At 34.3% G+C, this 16,756-nt stretch overlaps 2 protein-coding genes across 2 annotated transcripts in view; one reads left to right on the top strand and one right to left on the bottom strand.

Moving 5' to 3' along the window:
• LOC106879894 (inositol monophosphatase 1) overlaps nucleotides 1-2,811 on the bottom strand; it is a 39,201-nt gene extending 36,390 nt beyond the window's left edge. The window contains exon 1 of the mRNA XM_014929637.2: nucleotides 2,593-2,811. The gene's annotated coding sequence lies outside the window, so the exon portion shown is untranslated. The remainder of the gene's footprint in view (nucleotides 1-2,592) is intronic.
• An 869-nt stretch (nucleotides 2,812-3,680) lies between these two features.
• Nucleotides 3,681-16,605, top strand: LOC106879892 (uncharacterized). The gene is made up of 3 exons (XM_014929629.2): nucleotides 3,681-4,233; nucleotides 13,670-13,985; nucleotides 14,818-16,605. Exons 1-3 carry the CDS (start codon nucleotides 3,902-3,904, stop codon nucleotides 16,525-16,527), a joined length of 2,358 nt encoding a protein of 785 aa, XP_014785115.1. The 5' UTR covers nucleotides 3,681-3,901; the 3' UTR covers nucleotides 16,528-16,605.
• Nucleotides 16,606-16,756: the final 151 nt, after the last annotated feature.

Raw genomic sequence — 16,756 nt, 5'->3', positions numbered from 1 at the left:
ACAAAAGGAAGTCTTGCCTTGTAGTGGAAATCTCTGAAAATATAAAGTCTAAGAAAAAGTTCGCTGTTATTTTAATGCTGATTGGATGTAAAGAGGAAACAGTTCTTTCCCAGTGAGTATGATGAGCTGAATATTGATGTAAATTTTATTTGGGTGTTGTAATAATTAAACGTATATTCAGGATTATATCTCATTGCTTATACGAACGATTATGTTCTTTCTATTCTTTTATTTCAATCACTGGATAGTCATAATGCTTAGATACCTCAAGACTTTTAATCTATTATATCGACCCCTAGTACTCTGATATTTATTTTAAGGAAGGGGTAGGGCAGAATGAGTCACTTCTGATTTGTTACTTTCTTGTTACCTGTTTGAAACCAATACATTGCAAGTATTGTATCATTATTTTGTGCTGTTGCATCACCTCCGAGAGTAAAAATTGATCAGCATTGTTGTTGTAATTGAAGTTGAGAGAGTTTGAAACATAGTCAGTTGACCGGTACTTTATTCTAGAAATTTTTCCTCAACTTTGACCTGATTGTAGTTGAGGTTACCAATAAAATATCTGGATAATTTCTGGTGTTTAACAATCAATATTCTTTTCTCTGCTGGATTCCAAGTCAATTTTTTTCCCGAACTAATGTCTACTTAGATAATTTTCAATTTTCAAAAGATGATGTCTAAAATGGTGCTAATGAGTAATGACTATTTTCAATAATTTCTGTTCATGGTGTGTAAATATATGAAAAGAGCCATTCCTGCAGATCGTGAAGAAGCTACAGAGCAGTGCTCCGCAACCGGTATTCCACGGCACACTGGTGTACCATGAGACAATGCTAGGTGTGCCACAGTGTAACCTGGATATAATTTTTCTCCCTATAGGTTCAGTAATATTTTTAGTTCAGGTGTGCCGCCGAATTTTGAAAAGAAGTGTACTGCAAGTGAAAAAAGGTTACGGAGTACTGCTATAGAGTATGTTTTAGTCTAGTTTCGTTAATTTCATATGGGCCATTTTTCTATGGTCCTCTTTCAATTTGACCTTGATAGTTTAAGTTTTTGTTACGTTTCTGATGTCCAAGGATGGGTATTGATGTATATGAGTCTTTTTTCGAATGTAATTCTGGAGAACTGAACAGGCAAATTTACTTTATTTTGTCTTATTCATTTTACTGCAGCTAAATTTTTGTTTTATATGCTCAAAGAGAACGGAGATAATTTTCTGAAATAGTGTTCAGATTATGTTATAGTGTTTTTAATGCATGTCTTCTTTTCTTTATCTCTGCCGTCTCAGGCCAACTCAAACCACCTCCACTTCAACTCACCTGGTACACCCTCACGCCAGACTTGTCTAGTTTTTGTTCCATCCCACCCCCGTCATATCTGCTATCTCAGCTCACTCAAAACCCACACTAAATATGTTGTTCACTATCTTTCAATATGTCCAAAACTGCGACCACCTGGAACTTTCTTTCTACCCATAGAAGGTCAAAGTGCACAATGACTGCACCGACTTCCTAGTTTAGGAGTGTTAGCAAAGATCATGGGTACTACTTTTCCTCCTCTAAATACCAATAATATTTGTTAACATAGGTACAAAGGTCACAAACTAGCTTCAAATTTTGGCACAAGGCCAGCAATTTCAGGGAGGGGGAAGTCAATTACATCGATTCCCAGCACTCAACTGGTATTTATTTTATCGGCCCCAGAAAGGATATAAGGCAATTTTAAACTCAAAATGTAAAGACGGATGAAATGTCGCAAAGCATTTTGTCCGGCATGATAACGATTCTACTAGCTCGCCGCCTTGACGTCGTCGGTATATTGACACCAGTACTTGATCAGTAATTTAATTTCACCAAATATCTGCTCACATTTCTCTAAATGCATATATGAATGTTTGAGCCTTGTACTGAAAGAAAATGAGACACTAAACAATTATACCACCACCCTCACTGCGTACACCGATGGGCTGAACTGCTCCACAGTACCTTTTTTTTTTTTCTTTTTTTTTTCTTTGACGGGCTGGGTTGTCTTGGTTATAGATACAACAGTGTGGATATTATTATACAAGCCCTAAATCTTTTGGTCTACAGTCTGCTGCCCTATCTACCCACTAGCGTAGAGTGTGTGCTGCTCGGGGCGGCCCTTCCGTTTGCTGCTTCCGGACCCCACAAAAAACACATATTGCCTACAGCAGACCCAAAAGTGGAACCCCTTTAAAAGTGCCGGCCGGGGCGGGCCGCCCCTACAAACCCCACTGTAGCTACACTACAATTCTCGGTTCTCTCTACGTGAAAGCTCATGGGCTGGTGGGTGTTCTACTCACGATCAGGAAGTTGGGGTTTTAATTCCTGGACCGGGCGATTTGTTGTGTCCTTGAGCAAGACACTCCGTTTTATGTTGCTCCAGTCTTCTCAGCTGTAATGAATATCTGTCAAAGTGCTAGTACATTCTCTTCCACCAGCTGTCACATTTTGGACGTTCCGCCAGATTAAAGGTGAGGGGCCAAATGGGCGTCTTTGCTTGTGGTTACATAGATACCTAAAACAATTAATGAAAGCGTAGTACATGTAATCGATTCATACTCACGAGTAGTGATTGACTGTACTTTTTCTGTTCTCTGTATACAAATATTGATCTCTAATATAGATATAAGATCTCAAATCCAGAGGGTGTTACACTCGATAAAAATCAGTTCCAGTTCCTGACCGGTATCTATTTTATCGATTCCAAGTTGACGAGCAAACTCGTTCGTTGTAGGATTTGAACTTAGAACGACTTAAGTAAAATGGCAAAGCATTTTGTCCATCGTTCAAACTGTCTCGCCAATCCATCATATCCTATTTTATACAAATATTATATTAGACCTGTCCTTGAAACACTAAGTGCAACATTTGACGCCTGACCTTCTATATTGTAATATGGGCGGTGTCGTTGATAAATACTAATTAATATACTTCGTGGCATTTTATTTTGTTGTCACAGCAGTTAGTTTGATCAGGCATTCATATGGGGTCCACGACATATATTTAGTATTATTTTGCTCTTGGTTGCAGACAATTGTATTTATTTATTTAGAAAATGTAAATATATCAAAATTGCGCGCGAAAGATTGACAGAGAGAGAGAGAGAGAGAGAGAATTAGAGCGGCATTGTAATTCACCATTTCATATTTAGCAGACGGTAGAAGTTGAGGCAATGCTAACTTAGCAGTTTCTCATGCATGCATGTATCTATATAGACGAATCAAGTCAAGTAACTGTAAATACACCGAATTTAATATTTATTTATTACTATTACTTAATCGCATGATCAGTAACCAAAATATATTATGCCGGATAGTAGTAACAACTAATAAAAAGTTGGATGTGTAATTATTATTCTGTCCGAGAAAGTCACTCTGTGGCTATTAATTGACTTGGTGAGGTATGAGCCGTTAAAATATACTTTGAAAAGTTATATAATTTAAACGTTGTAATCGAAAGATTGCTGATGAGTCTAAAAGTTAATTGGGAGACAATAAGATAAATCTTATATAGTTTCTAAAGCTCGTCAGAAATTACTAAAAATAAAAATACGAAAAACGAAAAACATAATCTAATAGTAAACCATATTGCTCAAAAGCTGTAGATACGAATATTGATAATATAACTGATAAATGTATTGATTTTTAAGAAAAGACTGTTTTAAATTTCTATAGACAATATAATTTTATCAAATAATTGTAAAATGAATATAGTTCATTTTAGAATTATTTGATAAAACTTTTGCCGATCCAGTTCCTATTTTTGTAAGCTGTTACTAAAACCTCGTTGTGAAGGGCTTGTTGTGACGTCATAAATGTGTGAGATCGTAGATGGCGGGAAGTTGGACAGAAGTATAACCATTATCGTTCAACATGACATCACCTGGACGTCCAAATCGAAAGGGGAAAAAGAAAAAGAGTCAAGATGATACATTTCAATATTCTGATATGTGTTTATTTTGTGAAACAACAGATGACAACGAAGAAATTTTCGGGCGTAAAGTACAAAAATGTAGAATGACAGTCCATTATTTCTGTATGCTTTTTTCAAGTGGGCTTTCACAGAAAGGTAAAACAGAAGAAGACGGGATCTTTGGGTTTCTACCGGGAGATATCTGGAAAGAAAAATCCAGAGGTTCACGTCTTAAATGTACGTTCTGCCGTAGAAATGGAGCTACGATTGGTTGTGTTGTGAAAAACTGTCGGTAAGTCTATCCACATATTTTAAAGATAATATTTGACAACTATTTATTTTGGATCCTCCCCTTGTTGATTTTGAATTTTAGTTTTCTTTGAGAAGTTTCTCGCTTTGTAACTAGAATATCCTTGAACTTCACCCGTGTGGAGCGAGTGAAGGAATCTGCTTACGCAGGTGTTCGCATCATCTGTGTTATGCAGGTCATTTTAGGTCAAATTATTTCTACCCAACTTTTAATTTACCCTAGCCTACACTTAATCCTTTAATTGCTAAACTATTAGGCTTAGACAATTTTATAGTTGTATTTTTTTACAGTTCTATGAATTTTTATAAAATAGTTTTCATGATTTATTTGTTCTTGTTGGTTTTGTTTTAAAGAGATTCAACTTTATGTTGAACGTTCTTTTGTATATAAAACTTAATATTTTAATAGAAGAAATTAAACTTTGTGGTACTCATAATGCCTAGAACTCCATCTCTCATTTCACGATAGATCGTCTGCGATATCTGCAGGATTGTCCTGCTTAACTACATATTGGAACACAGCTACACTACATGAATTCCATATTTCTAAGCTGTAGGACTAATACTTTACTTTAATATTTCAACCTTGTTTTTTTTTTTTTTTAGTTGATTGATTCCATAATAGTATATTACTGGTACTAAGTATCGATTATTAAGGATTAAAATACAAGGTCAAACAAACCGGCATGAATTTAGAAATAAAAAAAAAAATCATGTCGGTGTTGATTCATCTTCCGTTAGCCCATGGTCTATATAAATGGTACCTGTGATACATGGAATTTCTACCTTGTCTTTGTAATTGTCAAATCGAGCCTCAACACAAGATCTTCTACATAATCGCTCGATCTGCTAAAAATAACAACCAAATTCCCTTCAAACCACACCCTGCTCTTTCCAAAAAAAAAAAAAAAAGGCAGGATGTATAGAAGAGTTATAGTCCTCGATCCATTGTTTCAAATTAAGATGGGATAGTCATGTCTGGAACACTTCGAAAATAGGTCTGCTTAAATTGGAGTATAAGTGAGGCTTAACAACAAAAAGCCTATGGTGTATGTTGCATCCACTACGAACACACCACTTGTTTATCGTAGTTTAAAATGTAATTAATTTTAATTAGAGAATGATTCTTACTTGTTGCATTATTGCATTAATATAACAGAAAATTGATCTCTGTAATTGCTCGATTTTTAATTTGAAAATGAAATGCATTATTTAAAAAAATTACTTTTGTTTCTTTATCTGCTTTGAAAGATACATAAATATCCATCTGTGGTTGTCAGCGATATTCAAACAAGTTTATGCGATACAGCTTTTTATTTTTAATTTGTTTTATTTATTTATTTTTTATAATTATGTTGTTCCAGTAACTCAAATTCCTTGCTGCTGTTTATATACACACCACACCAAACCGTCACACTCCATGTGGTCCTTGATTTAGATATATATAAAACAATTGGGAATAACGGATTTTCATGTACCTTATGAGTGCGTGCGCGTCTGTGTGTGTGGTTATTTCAGATATCGCTTAAAAAATATATATTGCCACTTTTTATTTACTCTTACTGAGCATCAAAGATTATAAAATATCATTATTAGAAGCGTGTAAAATAGCTAAATACATTTATTTAGATTGTGCATTACCAAACGGATTTAAAATTTATCCTCCGTGAATGAGATTGGATTATCATTGCTCCTTCTCTCTCTCTCTTTATGTGTATGTATATATACATATATATATACATACATACATACATACATACATACATATATATATATATATATATATATATATATATATATATATATATATATTGCAGTGCTATACAGCAATAGGTTACAGGCATTTTAAATATACCGCGTGAAGCTGAGACGAAGAGCGTTCAATTACCTTTTGGTTTACCCCGAAGATTTAAATTTCCTTCGGAAAGTGTCACTGGGAAACGTCGTCCTTCTCAGCCTCATGACACTGCTCTTCGTTTTTCTGACCTAACGTCCATACAGCTTTTTTTTTCTGGCGAATAAATATTTTATTGTCTTACTCAATTTAAAACAAATAGTTGTTTTGTTATGCCTGTGAATTGAATATTGATTGTTGGTCGTCAAAATAATGCTTGTTGTTGTTGTTGTTGAATCCCTGGTCAACACTGAACAAGCAGATTTATGATCAAAAACATTCCAGGCATGACTTCCCTGGGCTTTTTTTCTCATATGTTCGTGAAACTTGGGACCGCATTATCCAACGTGTCCTTTTTTTTAAGACGGCCGGGTGCGATTTGAGGGAGATTTAGCTGGTACTTCTAACGGCTCAAGTGACCACTTAGTTGCTCTCTTTTTGGTTTGTCAAAGTAATGGATATTGACCGTTGTTGATGTTATTTACCGTTATGACCACAGTAGCACTTAATGGTTCAGGATTCCTTATCAAATGAATGAATCTCCGTATGTTTTGCCCACAGGAATATTTTTTAGTGTAGATGGAAATGAGAAAAAATTCTCATATTTTAAAAACTGATTAATATCTGTTTTACTCTTATAATTATTGTGTCTAAATTAATCCTTAAGTTGTCAAACAAATGTGAAAAAGACAAGCCGAGATCCCTGCTCCGAAAGTTTCCAGTTCTAAAACTGCAATTTAGAGATTCTTTTTGTAATATTTATTCGTTGTTGTAAAGGTTAAAAAGTTGAATGCTTTATTCATCATTTTATATAAATTGGTTGAAATCTGAAACCAAAGAACAGTGATTCACTGAAGAAAGCCTGTCATGTTTTTCCAAGAGTAGGAAAGTGTTATGTACATGTTTATCAATGTTCAGAAAACTTTTTTCTTATTTGATAATTTTAAAATTACATTCTTGTCTGGAACCATATGTTATTTAAGCCTAATTGTATGTTCATTGACCAAATTTTTTTAAACTAATTTTCAGCAACTTACTCTCATTTTTGTACTCTTTTATGATTACGGCTACGAGACTGATGGAATCTACGTGGTCTATCAACCTGCTAGAAATATCGACCAAATCTCCTTGAAGTTACACCCTGTCTTATAAAAAAAAAGACATGATAAAAGACAAGGCAGTCTGGGATACACTCTTCTAGCAAGAAGGCGAGATGGTCTTCACTGGAACGTTTATAATTATGGATCTGCTCAGTCAAGGCCGACCCGGGACAAAATGTGTTGTAGACGGTTTTCACTGGATCGTATACTACCAGCTTGTAGTCCTTATTACTTTGTTAATCTGTTTCCGACCGTCTCTCTTGTATTTCCTTCCCATGTTACAATCTGTTTACATCACAGCACACGTTACTTTATAATATATATTCTTTACTTTGTGAAATCAATAGTTCGGCTTTTCTGTTTTTTGTTTTTTTTCGTGTATCATCTGACTGACTAATTTGATATTTTTTCTCCCACTCATTCTCCCTATCTTAATGATACCAACTGAAATTTCGTTAATTTTATTTTAAGACTGCAGTTTCATAGTTGCAGACAAATGTATATTGTAAAAATGCTTGAGATATTGGCTTTAATATATATCAGACTAAGCATATGTAATTAGGATGCTTTGACATAAGCATAATACGAATCTACGTAAAAAGAAATATTCTCTTTGAATATGTTACTTAATAATAAGCACGAGAGTCGCTGTGTAAGGATGTAGTTTGTTTTTTATTATGATATATTATATATTACTGGTACTGGTACAATGAAGGTAAGTGACCTAGTAGTTAGGGTGGTACACTCACAATCGCAAGATCGAGCTTTGGATTCCCGGACCGGCCGGTGCGTTATGTTTTTGAGCAAAACACTTCATTTCACGTTTTTCCTGTCTACTCAGCTGTAAATGAGTAACCCTGCAACGGACCAGTATCTCGTTCAGTGGAAATGCTGTAATCTCGATCACTTGGAAACCTGTCCTATAAGTCCTAGAACTCGAGACGGTGCTTGCTTCATATATATATTAAGGCTACCATTGGTTTCATGTTGTGAAAGCCCTTAACAGTTATCAAGCCTATCACATGGAATATCAGTGTTCATTTCCGGAGATAAACACTGATGTCCCCTGTGACAAGTTTGATAACTGTTAAGGGCTTCCTTTACATGAAACCAATGATAGCCTTAATCTACAAATAAATCTGTACCCACCAATGCGGTGTTGAGTACTCATTCTCATTGTTTGATATCTACACACACACACACACACGTGTGTGTGTGTATATATATATATATATATATATATATATATTTGTTTCAGTCATTTGACTGTGACCATGCTGGAGCACTGCTTTAGTTGAAAAAAAATCGACCCCAGGACTTATTCTTTGTAAGCTTAGTACTTATTCTATGCTCGCTCTTTTGCCGAACCGCTAAGGGGACGTAAACACGCTAGCATCGGTTGTCAAGCAATGGTGGAGGGACAAACAATGACACAAGCATACACACACACACACACATATATATCTATAAATATATATACACTACGGGCTTCTTTCAGTTTCCGTCTATCAAATCCACTCACAAGGCTTTGGTCAGCCCGAGGCTATAGTAGAAGACACTTGCCCAAGGTTCCATGCAGTATATATATATATATATATATATATATATATATAATAACTGGTACTTATTTTGTCAACCTATGAAGACAAAATCGCGCCTTTTACTCAATGAAGAGTAAAAGGCACAATTATTTTTGGCATAATTTAAAATCAGATTCATGACTACCTAGATAACATTAAGGAGATGAATGTTCACTTTTTAGTATTCTTATTCTATATCTAGCTATGAAAGACGTACAAAATTTGTGTAGATATACTAAGATGTGATTGATCTTCTGAACATTAACAACTCAACTGCAAGGTTATAATATTTCATTGAGACTTAAAGTATTTATCTCCAGACTCTGTGGTGTTCAATTATTGGGAGACAAGTCTCACCTTGGCCAGAATATTAATTTGTTGAATGTGGTTTTCTCTAGCTATTCTCTATTAATAGGTAAACAGCTATATATGAATGGAGCTCACACCTGATGAGCTGATAATTAAATATCTATATGCTATAATAAAGAAAGCAATTATTAAAATCTACACTGTCTAGAAAATTCTTATAAATTCCAAATTTAATAAATTTTTATCAAAATGTGGTTTTCAAGGTTCTTTTGAGGAAGATTTGAACAACATGGTTCAGTCACGGAACTATTTTTTATTCACTGTAATATAGTTATCTTGCATTGTAAGATAGCATTTTTAAATGCCTTTGTTTATACTTCTTCTGGAAATATATAGGTTACCTAAATATTTGCAATGCTACTTTCTACAAACATATCAGTAAAAATATTTCTCCAAATTATAAGTTTAATCTAACATCTGCAAAATGATGTTGATTTCTGTAACCTTTCATATTTGGTTTTGTTGAAGAAATAGGAAGCTGAATAAGAAAGATGGGCTTAAATTACATCAGTTACACTAATATAAACTTGCATTGTTTTCTTTCCTAAAATATTTCCGCCTGATTTTGTTTCCTCATAACTTTCTGCAAAGTGAACATGTTTAATGACATTTTCTACAAGTATGTTTCAGATGGTGTAGATTACAATTATATTGGAATTTGTTGTGAAAAAGTTTTCAAAGATAGGGTGAAAGGGAAGAGTTTTGAATAATTTACACACTTTGACTTAGTTTCCTCATAATTTTCATGTCTTGTATGATGTAAGTTACAATTATGTTGGGAAAAAAATATTACTTTTTAGGACTATTCCATCCTTTCCCTTCTGGAATTTGTGAAATAAATATTTTTTAATAAAATAAAATTTTCCAGAGATACAAGCATAATTTGAAATAAAAAAAAAAAGATTATCAGAGGTGAATTTGTTGGTATGCTATAGGCCTTAGAGTATACTCATGTGGCCTGTGATGATGATAAACAACCACATAGAAGGTGGACTACCTTTGAGTTTGTTTAAAAGAGAGAGATTAACATGGCATATGTTCAGTCAACATAATACTGGATTCCTTCATAAATTGTAATGCTGTTTTTGAATGCTTTTATTATTCGAAATTTATTCAAGTGTGTAAATATCATTTAGGAACTAACAGAAAACCTCCCCATGGTCAATTTTCTGCTTGTCTGCATAATTAAAAAAAAAAGTTTATAATAAGTAATTGAACACATTAACCCAGTTGCAGGCATCTGTCCTTATCTTTCATGGCAGTGAACCTTCATACAGAATCAGTTTATTCTTTTATATTAATACTTTATCATAGATCTTGAGTGGCAACTGCTTAGTCATTGAATCAGTGAAATATTAAGTGAAATGTAGAGAGTATTGTGAGCACTCTGATTTCCTAAAATGTGTAAATGTTTTCTGATTCACATTTTAATTGTATGATTATGGTGAAGAATGCTTGTTTTTAATGAAAGTATGTTATTTGATGTGATATGATCTTTGTTAGAGCTGTTGATAATGTTAATTGTTTTGAATGCCATTGTTGTATTAGATGAAGTGTTTTTATCCCTTTATGATATTGAGTGTAGCAGGTTTAGCTCACTTTATTGGTTAATATTGCTGAGGAGAAATATAAGACATATAAGTGAATGACATTATAACACACCCTGCTGAATGGGGCAGTAGTCCATCACATGATTAGCTTCCCAACTATTACTGAAACTGATTTATAGCTGAGTGGACAGGAGCAACATGAAATAAAGTGTTTTGTTCAAGAACTCAATGCATAGCCTGATCTGAGAATCAAAACCACAATCTCATGAACATGAGTGCAACACTCTCACTACTATGCCACACACCTTCACATTAGACCTGAAAGCATAATAAAAATGGAGTTACAATTTTAATGTAGTTATAGCATAGTAGTAATATGTGAAGGAATGTGGCATGATGCTTTGAGTGTTGGACTCATGATTGTTAGGTCATAGGTTCAATTCTCAAACTAGGCAGTGCATTGTGTCCTTGAACAAAGCACATTATTTCACTTTGCTTCAGTCTACTTAATTGTAAATGAGTACTAGCAACAACTGGGGGTGCAATTATTTCTGCAATTGATTTAAATTTTATTTAGTGGGGTGTCTTACACCCTTAGTTGCTTAAACTTCACAAGAACCAGAAACATCTCCAGCCAGTTGGGCCCAAAGGCTTGAGACAGACATTATAATATAGTAATAACTAGTAGCAAGTACTCAGAGCATTGCCAAGGTTCATAATTTAAAATTTACATCAGTGATATAATCTCATTTCCACTGTAGATCTGATTTTCTTTATACTTACATAATAAAGATCTGTGTAATGCCTAAAGTTTTATTTCTATTCACTGTGTTACATTTTTCAATATGCTGTTTCATTGGAAATATATGTTAAAAACAAAGACAATATATAGCATTAATTTTAGAATAGCATGTGAATGATAAAGTATAACAAAGTGATATCACAGTATTAAAAATTAAATAAACCTTGTGAAAATCTGTTTAAAGCAGTGATTCTCAGAGTCTGAAATTACATTCCTTCTCTTGTGATCCCTGGTTTCTTCAATTCCTCTCCATTTTTATTTGTCATCCAGTAATTTTTGCCATTATACTTTCATGGTATGGAAAAGTGCATGTTAAAATAATGATGATGAATAATTGAAATAATTTATGAAACTAAATTAATATTGCAGTTCTCCATTCTGATGAAGAATGAAGAAGAATTGCAGTCAAATGAAAAAAATATATATTACTTCAATGGATCAGATCATAAAACTTCTATTTGATTTAATGACAAATATGTTGTTGGGAAGGCCAAAAGCACTTCATTAGGTGTCATCAAAAGAAAAAAAAAAAGGTATTTCATAATATGAATCCCTCATTTGATTTAATGGCCACTTTGTCCTGCATGCAGAGAAACGAAGATGCAGGCCAATTTGAATTCAGTCATAGTGAATTTTCCATTAGTTGATTACACAACCATGGATGCATTGCAGTTACTCTCTCCTTGATAGAGCTTGATGATCCTGACTGTTGATCTTCTAGGATTCCTTCACCTCAGCATCAATGTAAGAAACACTGTTGGCTCAGTTGAGCTCTTCTACTACCACTTCACAATCCATCATGCTGCAGTCCCATGACTTTGACATCCCTGGCAGGGTGGCATTCGGGATATACTGACTAGTTAATGAGGATATCTCAACATTTGTGAGTATGATAACCTTTGAATAAAACTAACTGGATTTGTTCCTCAGTTTTATTCGTTTAATCAGAGAGAGAGCGTAAATGAAGGCTAACATTTGATATGGTAATCCAAAGTAGAATATTTAATTAATTGAAATTACACCCCTGTAGTGTACGTTAATGACAATTTTTCTTAAGAAATGCAGGGAAGAGAACTCTGAAATTCAATTTAATAGTAAAGTAAATCTGATTGCTAATGCACTCCAACTGCTAGTCGTTTAGCATCTTGATTCAGTCCCTGCTAGCTCATTCATTTTTCTTTGTTTTGTATCCTGTTCCAAGCCCCACGTTTACTACTATACCCAGTCTGTCTCCTCTTGAATGTCAGCTCTCTGTAATTTCTTCCAATAAGATGACAAAAAAAAAACAAAAAAACACTTAGGCATGTTTCAGTTTTTTTTTGTTTGTTTTTTTTAGACTTCCTCAGAAAAGTATATAGCACTTAACTACTAGATCTTAGAATGACATGAGAGGATATAGTTTTAGTATAAAAATTATTACTGACTTATAATGGTACTTGACATTGCCCAGGTACTAAATATATAGAAAATAATTTTCTTTGCCTTTTCTCTTCTTAAACTTAAATGACTTGAGCAAGTTATATATAGTTCCTCTATTTACATATTTTCTTTTTTATTTTGATGTGGATATCCCTCTAAAATTGAATTATTTTTAGACTTCTGTGATATGAGAAGCTTTGAGATAATATTTATTGTTCATTTTACTTTTGTGGTTTGCAAAAATCATTTGATTCTTGCTCATGTTGTATATTTTCTCCTAAACTGATATAAGCACATAAAACAAAGGTATAATATCTCTCTCCTTCTCAACCACATGGTTTTTGAATTTATCCAGCAGACCAAAGCCTTGTTAATGGGTTTGGGAGGTGGAAACTGGAAAAAAGCCAATGATATGATGTGTGTTTGTGTCTCCTTCTCTTGACATCACATTTCTAGTTTTTCTTGAAAATATGTCTGGCCAATGGGAAATATCACCTGACTTGGGAATGGTTGCAGGTTAGCAACAAAAAGGGCATCCAACTATGGAAAACCTGCACCAGTGAATTCCATCTAACCCAAGAAAGCATGAAAACAAAAATGATAGTGGCAGCACTGTCCTTGCTGTCTGTTGGCTTAGATTTTATTGAAATCTTCCATTTGTGAAAGTCTTACTAGTAAGTTGTTTCTCTCTTTTTATCTTTACAGTAAAGTCTTCCATTTTGGATGTGGCCAAAAAGCTGGTGCTTTGAACCAATATTTTGACTCCTATAGTTCATTCTGTCCCAGCCACAGACCTCGACAAGCATGCCAAGTGAGTGACCGCTTATCCTTCTTTGGAACTGCCAACAGTATGTGTGTAATCTGCATGAATGCTGTAGAAGCTCGTGCCTCCAATGACACACTGCGAGCACCATGCTGCAAGAACACCTGGTTCCATCGTACATGTATCCAACGTCAAGCATTAGCTGCTGGATTACACTTCTTCAAATGCCCTCTATGTTGTAATAAAGAACTATTTCAGGTATGCTACCATTTTATTATTTCTACCTTTCTTTTTCAACTTTTAGATTTTCCTTATTCCTACAGAGGATTCCATTATTGACTAGATAGATTTGTAAGTATTTCCAATAAGTTTTTTTCTTTTTACTTTTTTTTTTAGAATAATTATAATTTATGTGCACACATGTAACAAAGAAAGTACTTTCTAAACAAAACAAATTTCTGCAGCTAATTCTCTGAATAAGTCCATGCAAATACAAGCTTAAAATTTCATATAACCACATATGATAAAAAATTTGTTCATAAATTATTTCCTTTACCAAACTTCTGCTTTATTTTTCTGAAGGAATTAAACACTTAAATATCTATGGACACCACTCTAACTACATAAAACACCATGGACTGCATAGATAATTCTGTACATAAACATACTACACATACCAATTCCACTGATTTTACCAAACTGTATAATAATAATAATAATTAATTTCTAACTTTGACACAATCCCTAATGAAGGATAAAAAGCAAAGTTTGACTCCAGAATTTGAACTAAATACTTTGAATACTTTTGCAATATAGACATAGAAAGTTTACTTGAGAGAACAGCCCAAAATTTGATGCAGTTAATGTTTGATTTTCAATATATATTAAACCAAAGATGGCAAGTTGGCAAATTCATTACTGCAGCATTTTGTCTGTCTTTACGTTTTGACTTCAAATTCTGCCAAGATCAGTTTTGCCTTTCATCCCTTCAGGGTCAAGTTGTTTGCAATTACTTTCTTTTTCTTCTCAAACTTCAGCTTTTTAAATTTGTTTCTATTTTTCACCAAGCATTATTTCTTTTTTCTTGCAGGCAGAGATGTTACAAATTGGAATCTATATTCCTGAGCAAGATGCTGCTTGGGAAATGGAGCCCCATGCCTACCAAGAGCTGCTGGAGCCATACACTCATTGTGACCTTGATGTTTGTTTGTGTCCACGGGGTCGAAAGTACAACAAAGATGACAGCAAATGGGAAATTATCGTGTGCCATTGGTGTGGTTCTCAAGGATGCCATGTAGGCTGTATCTCAAACAAGTCCCTCTCTCGGCCCACCCGATGGTCATGTCCTCCTTGTGAGGCTATAGACTGTGAACTGCGAAAAGAACGTAAAAAAAAAAAATGTTCACCTAAACAAGCTGACTATTCTGTCGACATGCCAGCAAGCAAGTCAAACCAAAAACTATGTCCAAGTGAATGTGTAAGCCGTAAGCTGCCTGTAAAACGTTCAACCACTCTAAACAGTAACACAGATGTCAGAGATGATAATAGTGACAGTCAGAATGCTAATAATAACAACAATAACAGTAATGATATCTCTCCAGTAACTTATAGAAAACCTGGAGTGAAAATTAGTCGGAGAAATTTTTGGAAACGAGGTATGTTTAAACGGAACAAGAAGAAAAAGCCTGCTACCCTTACACTGGCTGAAGCATTACAATCTGGCACTGTGTCTAACTGCAATAATCCTCAAATTTCTACTCCAGGAAGCCCTGTAGCAACTTGTTCAGGTGTAATAAACAAAGAATGTGAAGGTGGATCTTCATTGCAACATTCAAACTCTTCATTAGACCTCACTCCAAAATTTAATAAAGCATTCCAGAAACACAGAAAACAAAAAAATTCTGAAGCTGATGTGCTTGTTGACATCAAAAACCAGACAAAGCTCTGTGTTAATAATTCTAAATGTGCTAAAAGTGGTTTGGAAAAGAACTCCAAAAGCCAAATGAATGTCCCCTATGTTCTACGTAGGCGTGGTAAGGCTGGTGCATCTTCGGCTTCACCATCCAAACACCAGAGTCGCAGAAGACTGCGTTCTGACATGAAAAGTGACCTTGCTGCACCATGGACTGTGCCAAGGAAAATCTGTGAAAATGTTCCCCATAAGAGAACTAAGCTTGTTGACTTAACTATGAATAGTGGCAATATGGTTGAAATTGATTTAACGAGCCCGTCCAGTAGCTATCTTGATATAAGTAGAGAAACTGGTCAAATATCTGACATCTCTGAGGAGATGGTTGGTAACTCTGCAATGTCACTGATTTCCAAAGCTAAACAAAGCCGTAATTATTTCAACAAAGAAAACTCTAATGTTGATCCTTTAGTTAGCTGTGACTGTAATGACTGTTCATGTTTTGTACTGATTTCTGATGATGATGATGATGATTTCATTCAGATACCAGTAGTCTTAAGTGATTCAGAAGAAGGAACTGTCTTTGACAATCTGCAAGATGAGAAGTGTGATGTTGCTTCATGTGACTGCAAGTCTGTTAATTGGGAGTATAATAAACTCAAACTGTCCATTGAAAAAGAATCATTTTCAGGAAATTCTGATAGTCAAAATCTCATTTCCAGTTGTTACCAAAAGCAACTAGTACAAGCAGCTTCTTGCTCTTCATCATCATCTCTTTCCAGCAGTTTTTCATCCATCATCACCCTAAGCACTTCTGAGACTGAACTTGGCAAAGGTTGTGGAGAACTGGATAGTAACTCTTGTGCTTTCGAATCCAACACAGTTTTCTAAATCAAAACAAATAAGACATTTGTATTTGTGTCCACTAACATTTACATATCACCAAAACAATAAAGCAAAGTATCATCAGGCCTGGGTTGTGTCTGCATTTGCAGCATATCCTTTTTGTATCAATCAGGTGTATTTGAGCAGCAATTCCATTTGTCTTTCCTCAACATTTCATAACTAGTTTCATTTTTATAAAACTTTTTTTTTAATTCCTTTATTTTGACACTATAAA

The sequence above is a fragment of the Octopus bimaculoides genome, chromosome 3, assembly GCF_001194135.2.
Source record: "Octopus bimaculoides isolate UCB-OBI-ISO-001 chromosome 3, ASM119413v2, whole genome shotgun sequence".
NCBI lineage: Eukaryota > Metazoa > Mollusca > Cephalopoda > Octopoda > Octopodidae > Octopus > Octopus bimaculoides.
Note: the sequence above shows the minus strand (reverse complement) of the source record. Positions and strands in the feature narration are given on the sequence as shown.